Below are 16,200 nucleotides of genomic sequence, written 5' to 3' on the forward strand. Positions count from 1 at the left end.
ATATATATATATATATATATATATATATATATATATATATATATATATATATATATATATATATATATATATATATATATATATATATATATATATATATATATATATAAAGGTACATTTTAAAAGAAATATAAATATATATAGTGAGTATTTTAGATATGTGGGAAAGAAAGGAAAAGAGTAAAAGCAAGAACAATTTGATGAATAACCTGCGACTGCATAACAGCAAAAGTAGGTGGCGATATGCACATAGTATGCAAAGCGCCAGTAACATAGACCGTAAACAGAAGAAGAAGAACCGCCAATAAACACCATAGAAGAAGAAGAAGAAGAAGAAGAAGAAGAAGAAGAAGAAGAAGAAGAAGAAGAAGAAGAAGAAGAAGAAGAAGAAGAATTATTACCAGCCGGTAACTCCACTGAAGTTGATCTTATGCGATGTCAATTCGTAGCTCAATATGGCGGAGGAAAGTAACGTTGGATTGATGTGCGAAGAGAAGCAACATGAAAACGTGCCGTCTTATGAATTCATTAACGTAAACTCAAACGAGTTTCATATAGGCACATTTAGAGATCTGTGGCTGAAAGCGTTAAATCCGGAGGTGTATTCGTACCGTGACACAGCCCCAGAGATTGAGGATGTGGAGTTCATTGAAGAGATGGGCATTGAGACGAAGACATTGGAGGAACTCAAAAGCATCTGCAGGTATGATTGAGAGATTAGTATTTTATTTTTGTTTTGTTCATTTCATGACATATACTGTCTTCTCAGTGTTGATTCTCTGAGAAGTGGACATGAAGACACAGACGATGTGCCTTCAGATCCTCGTCTATCCACACTGAAGTAAGTTAAAGTCTCCGCAGTAAAGATTATGGTGTGAAATTCAGATAACTATAAAAACACAGTGCGTTTTTGTAGACATGCAAATAATTGCGCATGCCATTCTTCATGAATTGTGAAATCAGTTGGGGTGACGGTGTTGTGCCGAAATTCTACTGCCTGCCAGAATCAGGGCTGCCCTCCGCGTGCACGCGCAATGTGTCACCATTCGTTGACATCGGCCAATGAATTTAATATTTGTGTTCCTATTTATTTTCATTTAATTTTATTTATTGTATGTAGTTATTGCGTCCTGGTTATGGAGGACCAAACCTGCAGAAATTAATTAATAAATAAATAAGTAAACAAATGAAAAAAATACACATGTAAACGAATAAACAGATAAATAGACAAATAAATGTGATAATAGGAAAATAAATAACAATAAATGATTTGATAAAATGATTCATTTTAATCCAATTAAATTTTGTATTGTCTTTCCCTTAATTTATTATGTTCTGCTTTTATAAAAAAATATATTTTAAACTTTTATTTATTTGTTAATTCATTTTAATATTTATTAATTTATGCGTTAATTTATTTTGTACTTTTATTTATTCCCACATGTATTTATTTTTTACATTTGTTGATTGATTGTTTCATTTATTTTTACTTTTTCCATTCTATTTTCACAAACATCACACTCATGCTGATTATTTCTGCTTTGGAGAGTGTTTGAGTAGAAAGTGGTCAGTTGTTATGGTCAGTTGTTATGGTCAGAGGGCCAAATAGTTGGTTTTGTGGGTTGAAAAGCCAGATCCTGGATGGTGTTAGCTGGTTGCTAGGTGACGGGCATCTCTGTGGCGCTACTGTGCGGATTCCAGGAAGTTTTCTACGGTGAGGTTCAAATGGAGTTTTGGAGTGTGGTGATGATGAGCTCTGGGTAGCTCGGAGGACACTGCGTGCAGACAGAAAAGGCCCGCATGATCAAAGCAGAAGTCACCGCAAAACCATGGCAGTCAGTAAATCATGAAGCAAAACACAAAGCAAAGATATCTTGTTGCCCGGGAGTTTTAAACGGACCCCAAGGTCCCTCCTTGGGGGCGTCTCCGGTCAATGAGATATTGTTGTGGGTGGGTGTCCTGCCCACTTCTCCTGTTCATACATATCATTAGTTTAATGTCTGATTAAACACTTTTAAGGACCCAAATTTCCTATTGTGATCACAGTATATTTTACACAAATTTACCTTGCATCAAAATGACGAGAATCATTTATCCATCACATAGACATCAAACAGCTTGCTATTCCCTTGATGAAAGATTCATATGTAATACATGTCTCGCTTACAGAGAAACTTTACAAGTTACATGAAAATATACATAATATTTTAGTATGTGTTTAAGTTGCCGTTGGGTGGATTAATTCAAGTTATTGAATCTATGGTTTAAGTTTACTCCTCATGTCTGCATTGGTGTGAGGTCTTTGTGTGATGTTCAAAGAGCCTTTGCAATGCGCGGGTCGAGGAAGGAGGGGCACGATGAGGTGTCCTGTATAGTGTCAGGGTTGCCTTCGAGCCTTAGAAAAGCTCTTAGCGACTCTGTGTCCTGATAACGATTTGAATGTATGCCTGTCGGTAATAAATGAGTACCTTCTTTGTGAGGTTCTACACGCTGTTATGCTTGTAGAAGAAAGAGGAAACACGTCATGCGACTCATCTTGTCCTTGTGCAGGTAAAGGGGGAGAGATGTTGTCTCTGGGCCAGTTGGGGCATCCTTGATTAGTTTATGATCGGTTCAGGTTTCGGAGAGGGGGTCTCTGGAATGCTTTGTTGTGTTGACTCACTGCTGGTAGATACATATTCCTACAGGTGTTATGACAAAATCAGTTTATTTATATCTCAGTCATGCCCCCATCTTTCTGCAGAATGCTTACTGTTTACTTTAAGTGTAAAAAAGGAGTCTTTGATTCATCTTTTGAAAGCATGAAATGAATGAAAAGAAGGCTATATGTGTTATTTTCTTTTACAGTTAAATTATTATTTATGTAATCAGGGAGGTTTTTTAAATATCGTAAAAGCACTTTGTTACTACATGAACTGACTACTTCTTTGCACTTCAATAAAAACGATTTGTGAAAATAGAATGAGAACTTTACAGTAAGGTTTCATTAGTTAACATTAATGTATTAAATAACAATGAAAAATGCATTTGTTACAGTATTTATTAATCTTTATTGTTGGTACATAAAAATCTAGCTGTTTGTTGATTGTTCATGTTAGTTCACTGTGCATTAAAGGGGGGGGGGGGGATCACGCTCAGTCTCTTTAAAGGGGTCACATAGCAATGTGTGTTGGTAGTGACTGTACACAACCATCCTATAATGATAAAAATCCATCAAGTGTTTTTTTTTTTTTTTTTTAATGTTTTTACCTGTCTGAAATCAAGCCGTTCGATGTGTGGCGTCACACGATCGGACACCCCTCCCATGACTGTTGATTTATAACAGCATTTCAGCTCAGACCCGCCCTGAGTGAGCGCAAGCTGTCCGCCATTGTGGATGCGCTGGAGCAGAATGGCGTCTAAGCGATTGTGGTGTTCTGTTCTTGGGTGAGCAGTCATTTTGATGTTGATATATCTGATATATCGAATTGATACGGTTAAACTTGCACAGATGTGTCCTGAGAGACTCGCGTTGTCGTTAGCTGTGTCTCATTTCGTTAAATTTCGAAGGCTGCATCCTCCGGAGGACACGTCCTGTGTAGGATGCAGTATACGGAGTGTCCTCAATCAGAATTAAACAAGACGTCCTTTGTAGGACACACAGGCAGGAAGTATCACGTTGCTATGCCAACACATTCAGCCACGTTGCGCTCTCACGCCAGTTTATATGAATAAAAATTATTTATAACTTGAAATGTTTCTTGTCTTGCCAGCAATGTACTGTTCTAAACGTTTAAAATGCACTAAACAGTTGTAATCCTGTTTACCAAAACTATCAGTTTGAGGTAAAAGAGCTTAAAAAAAACAACAAAAAAAGCTTGAACTACTTATTTTAAACACCACACGCTCGCATGTATATCTGGCGGATATTATATAATATTTAATATAATATAAAAAAAATGACGTTTGTTAACGGAGACGCAAAGAATTGTGGGTTATCTCCAGCCGTGAAGGCTACACCTCATGCACACTCCGAATTCCTGTGAAAGAAGGTCGCATTCGAAGGTCGCATTTGGAGAGTCCTACTCACTTTTTTGAAATGAGACGGCCTTATGACGTATGCACCCTTCGAATGCGACCTCCTGGAGGACGCAGCCTTCTGAAATGAGACACAGCTGTTGTCTAAGCAACACTTCACACTCAAAGCCTGTACATGGCTTGAAGAAATGGCTTGCTGAAAACAGAGCTGTTTTTCACCAGGTTAAATGAGTGATTTCTTAGAATACTAAATAGAATTTTTAAGTAAAGTATATCACAAAGTTTTAATTTAGACACTAAAAAATAATGTTAACTTGTACAAAAATGGCATTATATGACCCCTTTAGGGTAATCTGATGTAAATCTTGAGTACCTTTAGAGTAGTAATGGCATCCTTCATATCTCCGAGAAATCTTAAAACCGAGCTGATGGAGGCATATCGTGTTGGCGGAGCATAGACTGTAAAAAAAATATGGACAAGAGCAGTTTTGAAGTGTAAAGTAGGGTCCAGACAGAGGATAAATAGCCATCCACCTGTCACTCAAAGGGGTCACGTCCTTAATTATGCAGAACTTCAAGGCTTTATATAATGTAAACGAATGAGTTTACAAAATTCACCCCCCTCACAGTTGTCATAAAGGGCAAAATTAGCCATATAGTCTAGGAATGCACCGATATATGAATTTTTGGGGCCGGTACCGATTTTAATGAACAATAATTGGCCGATACCGATATTTGTCACTTGCCCTCTTATTTGAAATTTGTCATTAAAACATATAAACATATTATATGTCATATATTATATATAATATATACAGTATATTATATATATATATATATATATATATATATATATATATATATATATATATATATATATATATATATATATATATATATATATAAACAAAAAATATGAAAAGCAGTGATTTTAAGTAGGTTTAATGTTAAATTTAAGCTGCAAGCAGCGATGACGGGCCCATGGTCAAGATAAACTTTATTGTCCCACAAGGGGAAATTCATATGGTCATTCATTTATTTCGCGCCCTTATCACAACATATTCTTCAAAAACAAAAACACAACACATAATACACAACAGTCTTATGAATAGAACAATAAAGACAAAAAAGAAATAATACTACAAAAAAGAAAATTAGAATCCAAATACAAAATTACAATTACAATCCAACATTTAACATAAAATATATATACAGTCTTGTTCAAAATAATAGCAGTACAATGTGACTAACCAGAATAATCAAGGTTTTTCGTATATTTTTTTATTGCTACGTGGCAAACAAGTTACCAGTAGGTTCAGTAGATTGTCAGAAAACAAATGAGACCCAGCATTCATGATATGCACGCTCTTAAGGCTGTGCAATTGGGCAATTAGTTGAATTAGTTGAAAGGGGTGTGTTCAAAAAAATAGTAGTGTGGCATTCAATCACTGAGGTCATCAATTTTGTGAAGAAACAGGTGTGAATCAGGTGGCCCCTATTTAAGGATGAAGCCAACACTTGTTGAACATGCATTTGAAAGCTGAGGAAAATGGGTCGTTCAAGACATTGTTCAGAAGAACAGCGTACTTTGATTAAAAAGTTGATTAGAGAGGGGAAAACCTATAAAGAGGTGCAAAAAATGATAGGCTGTTCAGCTAAAATGATCTCCAATGCCTTAAAATGGACAGCAAAACCAGAGAGACGTGGAAGAAAACGGAAGACAACCATCAAAATGGATAGAAGAATAACCAGAATGGCAAAGGCTCAGCCAATGATCACCTCCAGGATGATCAAAGACAGTCTGGAGTTACCTGTAAGTACTGTGACAGTTAGAAGACGTCTGTGTGAAGCTAATCTATTTTCAAGAATCCCCCGCAAAGTCCCTCTGTTAAAAAAAAGGCATGTGCAGAAGAGGTTACAATTTGCCAAAGAACACATCAACTGGCCTAAAGAGAAATGGAGGATCATTTTGTGGACTGATGAGAGTAAAATTGTTCTTTTTGGGTCCAAGGGCCACAGGCAGTTTGTGAGACGACCCCTGTTATGGAGTGGCCAGTCCAATCTTCAGACCTTAATCCAATTGAGAACTTGTGGGGTGATATCAAAAATGCTGTTTCTGAAGCAAAACCAAGAAATGTGAATGAATTGTGGAATGTTGTTAAAGAATCATGGAGTGGAATAACAGCTGAGAGGTGCCACAAGTTGGTTGACTCCATGCCACACAGATGTCAAGCAGTTTTAAAAAACTGTGGTCATACAACTAAATATTAGTTTAGTGATTCACAGGATTGCTAAATCCCAGAAAAAAAACATGTTTGTACAAAATAGTTTTGAGTTTGTACAGTCAAAGGTAGACACTGCTATTTTTTTGAACACACCCCTTTCAACTAATTGCCCAATTGCACAGCCTTAAGAGCGTGCATATCATGAATGCTGGGTCTTGTTTGTTTTCTGACAATCTACTGAACCTACTGGTAACTTGTTTGCCACGTAGCAATAAAAAATATACTAAAAACCTTGATTATTCTGGTTAGTCACATTGTACTGCTATTATTTTGAACAAGACTGTATATATTATTAACAGGTAACTAAAACTATAATAGCTTACGATGTGCTTGATCATTATACAATCTGATCGCTATGGGTACAAATGATCTATTATACCTTTCTGTTCTAATTCTCTGTTGTAAAATTCTACCAGTTGACCTATTACTTCTCATGAATTTATGATATAGAGGGTGAGTAGGGTCATTAAGGATTTGGTCAGTCTTTTTTTAAATAAGCTCATTGTACAACTGAGCTGCCGACACCTGGTCAATTCCAAATGATCCTGCCGGCCATCTTAATCATGTGCTGCAGTTTCCTTTGGTCCTTAACATGCATGTTACCAAACACACAAATGAGGCCAAAGGACAGGACACTCTGAAGTAGACTTTTATAAAACATTACAATAGACATGTGCCGGTTTTCGATAATGCGATTTATCACGATAATGAATATGCACGATATTGTTATCGTGGGCACTTTAAAATATCGTAAATAATAATTTATTAACAATTCATCATTTTTTTATAATGCACTCAAGAATACTTTGCCCATCAACCGTATAAATGCTCAACACTGGTGTATTCTGCGTCAAAGGGACACGCGCTCAGATATAAACAAGCCCAACGTGTGTTTGCACATGACTGAACCGGTAAAGGAGACGCGCTGCTGAAGTGCCGCTCAGTGACAGCAGAGGGCGCTGATGAACTGCAGAATGCGGCCGGTTACCCCGGAAACCAGCAAACAAACAAAACGCGTGTAGTTTTTAAAACAGCCATTCGTTTTTGTAATCTCAATGTTGTTCATCACAGCACCAAATACTTAATACTTAAAGACTTAATAGGCTATTTTTTTCAAACTTAAACATTTTTATGTTTTAATCTGGACTACAACATGCCCTAATAATTAGAACTGTTCTGGTTATTTGTTATTGTAGTAAAACTTTGAGACTTCATTAGTTAACATGTTAATTCATTATTACCAAACTGACAATGAAAAATACTTATAAAGAATTAATCATTCTGTTAATTTCTTAGTTACTGTTTAATAACATTAAAATCAAAATCAAAATAACTTTTTTAATGGACCTAAGATAAAGCTAACAATGATCAGTATTTCTTAACTAACATTAACAAAAACATTATACTTTATGTACTAAATGTACATAAAGTATAATGCTATCTTAGTTAATGCATTAAATAACCTTATTGTAATTTGTAAGCCTACCTGTTGTTCTTTATAGCCTAATTCTTTTGCAATTTAATCTGTTTGAAAATTTTACTTTTACAGCTCTGAAAAATATCAAGAGACCACTTAACATTGATTTCTCAATGAGGGGTCTCTTAATTTTTTTTCCAGAGCTGTATATATTTTTGGTGCATTATTGTATTTAAACATTCAGTTGTTTTTGTTCTTACAAAATAGTTCTTAAAGCTGTTATGCTATGGCAACACTTTTTTTTGCAACTTATTTCAATATCGTGATAATATCGTATACCGTGATAAAACTTCATCAATTAATCGCAACATGAAAAATTGATATCGGCACATGCCTAATTAAGACCCTCTCCACTAATTCACCATTAATATTAGAGGGGGGAATTATCATTCTGTTTTTACTAAAATTTATGACCATCTCTTTTGTTTTCTTCACATTGATTTCCAGAAAATGTTCAGAACACCACTGATACCCTGCAATTCTCTCAGAAAACCACTCACAGAAGAAATGTCCAACTTTTAAAAAACCAACCAATGCTGTATCATCAGCATATTTAAAATAAGTGTGTGCTGAAGAGGAAGCTTGACAATTATTGGTATATAATGTGTATTGGATAGGCAACAGAACACACCCTTGAGGTACCCCTGTGTTTATAATTTTTGAGGATGATATACATGAATTAAATCTGACTTTCTGACTACGATCTGTCAAGAAGTCATAGATCCATAAAATCATTTGGGGATTTACTCCCAAATTCAGTTGTTTTCTCAACAACAAGTGGGGTTGGATCGTATTAAAATCACTACTAAAATCAATGAACACAATCTTGACCAGGCATGTTCAAGGTGCTCATGAGTGGTGTTAATCAAAGATAGCAGTGCATCCTCAACACCTCTCTCTGCACGATAGGAAAATTGATTCGGGTCTAAAAGGGCTGAAACCTCTTGGAGAAGTTGTTTTAAAATTATTTTTTCAAAACATTTCATAACTGCAGAGGTCAGGGCAACAGGGCGCAGATCATTAAACTCCTTAGGTCTATTGTTTTTAGGCACAGGCACTATTAAAGATTGTTTCCATAAGCTGGGAATAACGCCTGTATAATGACAGCTGAAACAACCTATGGAAAGGCTGAGCCAGCTGATCAGCACACACCTTTAGTGTCCTGCAGCTGATACCATCAGGTCCACAAGCTTTACGAGGATTTACACATCTAAAATAGAATTTGACCTTTTCCAAGGCGATATCAATATCTACACCCTCCATGTCTCATATCTGTAATGGTTTCATTCTGTTCAGCTTTAAAATCATATATATCAAATCAAAAATAAAAATCATTTAATTAATTTGCCATATTAAAATTATTCTCTGCTACCAACGAATGCTTCTTGGGCTGTGATAGATTGGACTCCCTGCCCTAGGATCACCTTTAAAAAAGTTTTCTAACTTATGTTTATATGCTGCTTTAAAGTCATTGAGTTTACTTTTAAAGGGGGGGCATGTCTATCTTGAGTACCTATAGAGTAGTATTGCATCCTTCATATCTCCGAAAAGTCTTTAGTTTTGTTATATTTATAAAAGAAATATAGGCTGTACCGAGTCTTTCTGAAAAAAAACGAGCGGCTGGAGGCGTATTGAGTGGGCAGAGCTAAAGAATGACAGGCGCGCAGCTACAGCACGAGAGCTTCTGAAAGCTGACATCCTCAAGCGTGGAGAAGAAAACGTTACACTAATAAATGACTATCAATCAGATTCAACTAATTAGGGATGTCAATTTTCACAAATTCCCATGATCGATCGTCGTTTAAATTAATGATCAATTAATCGATTAATCGTTAACCATAATACTGAAATATGCGTCTACAGCAGTGGCTTATAGCTGACAGCATGACAGTAGACCTATGTGCAATGCTGCTCAAAACGCCATGTTCTTCACCAAATGAATGAGAAGGATTTTTTTATCTAAACAAAGGGCTATGGGATTGTAAAATTATTCGATGTTATTTATAATTTAATTAAATTACTTATTTAATAACCAAATATAACCTGAAATACAACACGAACGCCGCCTCAGATCTGTTATTCAGAATGTGTGGACGCTCTTCCAAGAACAACGTGCTGAAACGTCAGCTAAACCCAATTAATTCAAAACGATTTATTAAAATATTGTTTTCATTAATGTTATGTAATGTGACAGTCCCAATCATAGTTATTATTAGTCGCGCGTTGCTGTTTGAACTGCGCGAGCTGAAGCGGATGCGCTGAATCAACACTGGTTACACTGAAGCTCTTTGCAAGCGCATTATTTAACTCAGCAAAAAGCTTCCTATATGAGATGAATCAGATTTATGTAAAGTTAACAAAATATTACAAATTATATATCTTCACAAAATGATGTGAATGCACAAGTGAACTTGAATTGAGTTGATATTATCCATTGCTCTGTATGCGCTAAAGCCGAAGCACTGAATGAAAACCGGTAGCCATCACTGACTGAAGCCATTTGTTAGTGCGTTTTATTTCGCTAAAAGAAACGCATCCTATATGATTGATCACATATATAAAGTTACAACATAAATGTAATATTACAAATTACTTCAGCACAATTTGATGCGAATGCACAAGTGAACTTAAACTAAGTTACATGCGCGAGTCAGAGTGTGACTCATGTTGTGCATGCGCTCTTCCTGGATCAACGCAATGAAACACACGGCAAATAAACCCAAATAATTAACAATCACAATGTTTTATTACAATAGTGTTCTCATTAATGTTGTGTAATATGACAGTCCCAATCATAGTCATTATTAACTGTGCATTGCTGTTGGAGCTGCACGCTGAAGCTGATCACCGCCACGCTTTTACTACCGCTCACCTCTAACGTTAATTATTAAACAAATGCATCCTTATGAGATAAATCAGCTAAAGATAGACCTGCACAAAATAAACACAATATTACAACTTACATTTGCACAAAACAAAAGGCTGCGAATGCACATGCAAACTTGCAGTCATGATGAAGGTGTGACTCCAGCTGTAAAATGGTCCCAAATAGAACTCGGGCACGCTCGCATCATTTTTCCTCCCGTTTCGTGGTTGAGCCGCACGCACGCGCATGACCCTGCTTAATCGATGATCGATAAGTCTTATCGATCAAATGTCTTATCGACAATTAATCGATCATCGATTAATCGTTGACATCCCTACAACTAATACATATATGATCCAGAATCAGATCCGGAGGCTGAAATAAATTGAACAGGAGAAGCAACAACAGCAGGACGTCCGTCTCTGTGGTATGTACTGTATTTAGTGGCCTGTCAACATTTGTGTGGGTTTATGTCGTGGTTTATGATGACATGATTCGGTTTATGGACTATTGTATGCGACTAAACCTTAGCAGTAGCAAGCAAAATGGTTTTGCACGTCAGACTAGTGTAACATTATACATAGAACAACAATGGAGTAACTGTTAGCATTTGAATGACGAAGCACGCTCTGTGAGAACGCTAGGTTTATGTTTGGATGGTTTTACAATAAACAAACTGACACCTATATTGGTCAGCTAAACAAATGCATTTAAACACACACCATAGATCGCATGCTCCATTGATAAATTATCTAACTAATTTACGAGACGATAGCTAACAACATAGACATTTGAAGCAGTTTTACTCACCGCCTGCTTCCAAAGCAGGACTGTGAATCGTTGGGACCGCTCCATCAAAAACACACTTCTTTGGTAACTGTTGATTTCGTGAAGTCCTGTGACAGCAGTGACTGTGGAGATCCACTTTTGCGACACGACTGAAGCGATGTTGTGAAGCTTCCCGTCATTTCTGCGTTCATGTCGGTTCAAATGCAGTGCTGCCTTCCCGGAATGCTGCGCTGAAGCGTTGAAGTCGCTTGATGTTACCCATAGGAATAAAGTGGAGCGCGGCGCAACCATAGGGCCGCCAGAAGTGTTCACGGATGATTGGATCTGCACTTTGAGAGCAGTGTTTATGGGCGTGCATTTCCTCTCTCGCTCTAGTCACGCACCCTTCCGGGAGAAGAGTCTGGGATAACCCCGGGCTTATTATTAGGAAACATCTTAACAGTCTTTCGGGGGATGATTGCGTCCTCACAGAATTGTACATACCCCGATATAGCGAACGCTGCGCCATTGACATTGTCAGTCCCATCAGTCACTACATTCCAATCTGTGCACTCCAGGCAATCCTGAAGTACCTCAATCGCAACATCAGTCCAGCATTTAACCTTCACCTTTTGAAGCATTTAACCGTTACCTGTTGAACAGGTGACGTATTGTTGATAAGTAGGTAAATGTTCCTTTAAACTGCATGATTTAAAGTCACCCAACAAAAAATTAGCTGCGTCGGGGGCCTCTTCCTCCGCTTTAGTTACAAGTTCATGAATCGTAGTGGCAGCGGCCAATGTATCGGTGGAGGGCGCAATATACACAACAAACAGTCTGATTTGGTGTATTTCCCTAGGCAAATGATAAGGCCTTAAGGAGAGCGCTAATAATTCAATGTCCTTCGTACATATCTGATGCTTAATCGTAATATGATCAGGGTTACAGTATGTATTATTAACAAACACGCACACACCTCCACCTTTCCTTTTCCCGGAGTTCTGATTACAGTCCGTCCTCACCAGTGTGTAGCCCTCTAGTTCGACCGATGAGTCAGAGTCTGTCTCGGTAAGCCAACTTTCTGTCAGGCAGATAAGGCAGGATTGCTGGTTTTTCGGTGAGATACTGAGTGCATGCCCGCAACTCATCTGCCTTATTCCATAGGTTTTGGACATTGCCAAGCATGATGGTTGGAAGTCATTGTCTGTAGGGCTGTCTTCTCTGTCGTTCCCGGATTCGTCCTTTCCTGCCACGTTTCCTTGTTTTAACGTTGTTGCCTCTGACACATTCTGGTGGTAACAAAGATGTGTCATAGGGATGAAATCGCGTTGCAGGGGAATTCAAATTTAGCAGAAAGTCTTGTGTGTTGCTGATTCGCGCTCCCTGGTCACTATGCATGTAATGATTGTAACCGGCAGCATAAGTGATCAAAATCACCAGCAAGATAACAGAGTTCGGTTACATTCTGAGCCGTGGAAATTCATCTATCTAAATAAAAAAAGACTTTAACCGTCAATATTGATGGATTGTAAAACAATTAATAAAACAAACAAACACAGCTAAGGACTCGCAAAGAGAACGTGTCGCCGCTCGCGCATGCGCCACTCCATCTGAGGTCCCAAGCTGGTGGTACCGCCATCCCGATGGCTTCAGACAAATTGTGCATGACAGGCAATATGCATTTAAACAGGAGAGTATTTTAAAATCGCTCAAATATGCCACATTTACCGCAGCAGCTGGTGCCGCTATGACCACAAGCCACACCCATGATGTAATTTAAATATAGATTAATTAAAATGTAATATGATATAATAGGTAATTTTCAAATATGTGCAAAGTTGTCTTTTGCAGCTTAAAATTTTCTAAGTCCAGAAGGTCAGTACGGTATTTAATTCAAGGTCTTTTTATATTTTATTAACAGTTATTAAAATAATAATATAAAAATATATTGTTAGTGCCCTACAAATTAGGTTGAATTCACCACATTAACTGCAGCAGTTGGTGCTGCTATGACTACGAACCACAACAGTCACATCTATGAGTTCAATTCAATTTAATGAATCAATTTCATGTCAGATGATGTCACGTCAATTTCAAATGAGCGCAGAATACCGTCCGAATGGTGATATTGCATTATCCTAACACTTCTCTTCATGTGTTTTTGACCTACCTTAGCTACTTACAATCTTATGCAATTAAGCATGCTTTCATTTCAATATTTGTGGCATCCAATAAAATAAAAAAAATGTAATTACAAAATTAACAAATGAAGCCAAATCACAGAAACTGCAGCAATGATTTTAATATTAGTGTCAGGTAAGACTAAAGGCTGGAATACACTACCCGATTTTTGCCCCGATTCTGAATCTGAAGTTGACGCAAGTTGACGCTAGTTGACAAAAGTCAGAGCCAGTCTGCAGATTTGAGCCGACAGATTCCATGAAAAATCGCGTAGTATATCATGGCCATAGACCCCGATTTTTTAGCTTCAGATTTTGATTCCATCCAGTCGGAGGATATCAAACATGTTTGATATTTTGAGCCGATTTTAGAACACATGACGCATCGCTACTGAAACCGGAAATCACTGACTACAAGCCCACGAAAATCAACAAACAAGAAATGGAGACCAGCAGGATCACAAAGTGGAACTCCGCCACGGAAGAAAAACTTATTCAGCTGTGGCAGGAGCACGAGTGTCTCTATAATGTGGATGACAACTGTTACCGGCAGTAGACAAAGAAAACAGCTGATTTTATGTCATTTTGACACGAATACATATTAATAAATGACATGTTCATGTTTGAAAGTCTGTAGGTTAAAATAAATGCAGATATAGGCATAATTGTAATAATAAAAAACAACATAATATCGATTTTGCCTGCAAGTGTGGCGTTTCTGTTGCATGTCAGCCGCGGGGCTGCCTGCCGTTTTCTCTGGGTGCGTCTCAATCAGCTCCCTTGTTCACTAGTCAGGGCAATGATCAGGGAGTCAGCCCATTGATTTATATCCTGATCAGTGCCCTGACTAGTGAACTAGGGAGCTGATTGAGCAGCAGGGTCTGTCTTTGCACACTAGAAGCGTATCTGATGCGCAGCCCGCTGCTGTACATTTACAGGGAAGCCATATACTTTGTGTTAAATAATATATTGCCTATTGATACAGCAAAGACAAATAATAATACTAATAATATTTTGCAAACCAACTTCTGAGGTAAACATTTGTCTTAATTTATTCATTATGTCACCATTAGCCCACGGGTTTTATATTAACGCTTTCCCGGGATAACGTTACGTGTTTAAACGTGATCAAAGCGCGTCAATAGCTGCAAATTATTAATTGTAGGCCTATTACAATAAATGTTAACAGATTATTTAATAACGTAAACAAAGTCGCGTTACTCGATGCTCTCACATCTTGTCTGTGTGAGACTCATATAGGAATCAAAACAGCAAAACTATTGTATAAGTAACTTAAATTTTGTCAACGAAAGTAGTTCCAAACAAAGCCACACCAGAGCATGTGTGCTTCTTCGAACAACAGTGTTTGTTTAATGAAAAACTCAATGTTATAAATAAATAAATGATTTAATTATCTATTTATTCATGAATCCGAAGCTGTCCTCTATACATGTGTTGAACTCCCGCTGTAATCTGACCACTACTGACCACGTCTAGTGCGTTTTGGCTCTTTTTGTTGACTTTTTGCTCAGCGCACAGATAGTCGCTTCAAAAATTACCGCGCTCATCTCCTGCTCATCTCATGCTTGTTGTTGATGTCTGTCAAGCGTGCATCTCCTAGCAACTAGGCGCTTGTTTCAGTTTGTGTTCTGGACGTTTAAAGTCTGGTAGTGTATGATGCCTAGCTTTTCTCTGTAACCATTTACAAAGTCGGCAAGTGTATGATGCCTTGTGTTTTTGAAATCTGTTCAGATTTAAAAAATCGTGTAGTGTATTCCAGCCTTAAGATGTGGGTCTAAATTTGATGGAAGTTTATTATAAACTTTATTATAAAATTTACTTATAAACTAGACTGGGTAAACCCAGCCTGATCTGCTGGCGATTTGACTTCACCCTGCAACACAGTCTGAAAACCTGTACATTAATTTCTACTGCTTCTGTTACACTTTTGCGGGAACCAATCACAGACTAACTTATCCACCTGGCTTGCTATTGGCGGGTTTAACACGATGACGGATAAAGAAACGATGGATCATTGCTAATTGATCATGGCTCTTGTAGTCTGTTTGGTTGACTATCCAATTGCATACAGAGTCATTCGAATAATGCTCGTTGATCACGCCTCTTGTGCAGTAAAAAATACAGAGCAGACTCCCCAGACCAATGTTCAATCTTAAATTGAGCTTGGTCTGGTGATAGGCAGACAACTTATAAACTAGAAAATCATGTGAAATTGACTTTGTAAATCGATTTGATTTATATCAGTAAATAATTAATTTAAAGACATGTGTCTTTTCAAACACAGCAATTGACCTTATGTAAAGCCCATATATAGAAAACACACACACACACACACACACACACACACACACACACACACACACACACACACACACACACACACACACACACACACACACGCAATTTCAAGCATGCTAAGTCTCAAAAACACCCAAAAAGATAATTAAACTTTGACACTTTGCCATAGGAACAGTATATAAAATATCAGGAATCCATTCGTATGTCTATATCTGTCATGTTTTCACATTATACTAATGAAGTTTGAAGTAAATCGGGTGAAAGTAAGACGGTGATTCAAAACCTTTT

At 37.3% G+C, this 16,200-nt stretch overlaps 1 protein-coding gene across 6 annotated transcripts in view; it reads left to right on the forward strand.

Moving 5' to 3' along the window:
• Positions 1-321: 321 nt before the first annotated feature.
• The window catches only part of snapc3 (small nuclear RNA activating complex, polypeptide 3), a 90,484-nt gene continuing 74,605 nt past the window's right edge, over positions 322-16,200 (forward strand). For all 6 annotated transcript variants that reach the window (XR_010904765.1, XR_010904764.1, XR_010904762.1 and 3 more), the window contains exons 1-2: positions 322-703; positions 770-841. Coding sequence is in view for 2 of the 6 variants with exons in the window: in XM_067441593.1 (XP_067297694.1) it covers positions 456-703; positions 770-841 (320 nt within the window). In the remaining 4 variants the exon portion in view is untranslated. The remainder of the gene's footprint in view (positions 704-769; positions 842-16,200) is intronic.

Source organism: Pseudorasbora parva, chromosome 4 (genome assembly GCF_024679245.1).
Source record: "Pseudorasbora parva isolate DD20220531a chromosome 4, ASM2467924v1, whole genome shotgun sequence".
In the NCBI taxonomy this organism is placed as follows: domain Eukaryota; kingdom Metazoa; phylum Chordata; class Actinopteri; order Cypriniformes; family Gobionidae; genus Pseudorasbora; species Pseudorasbora parva.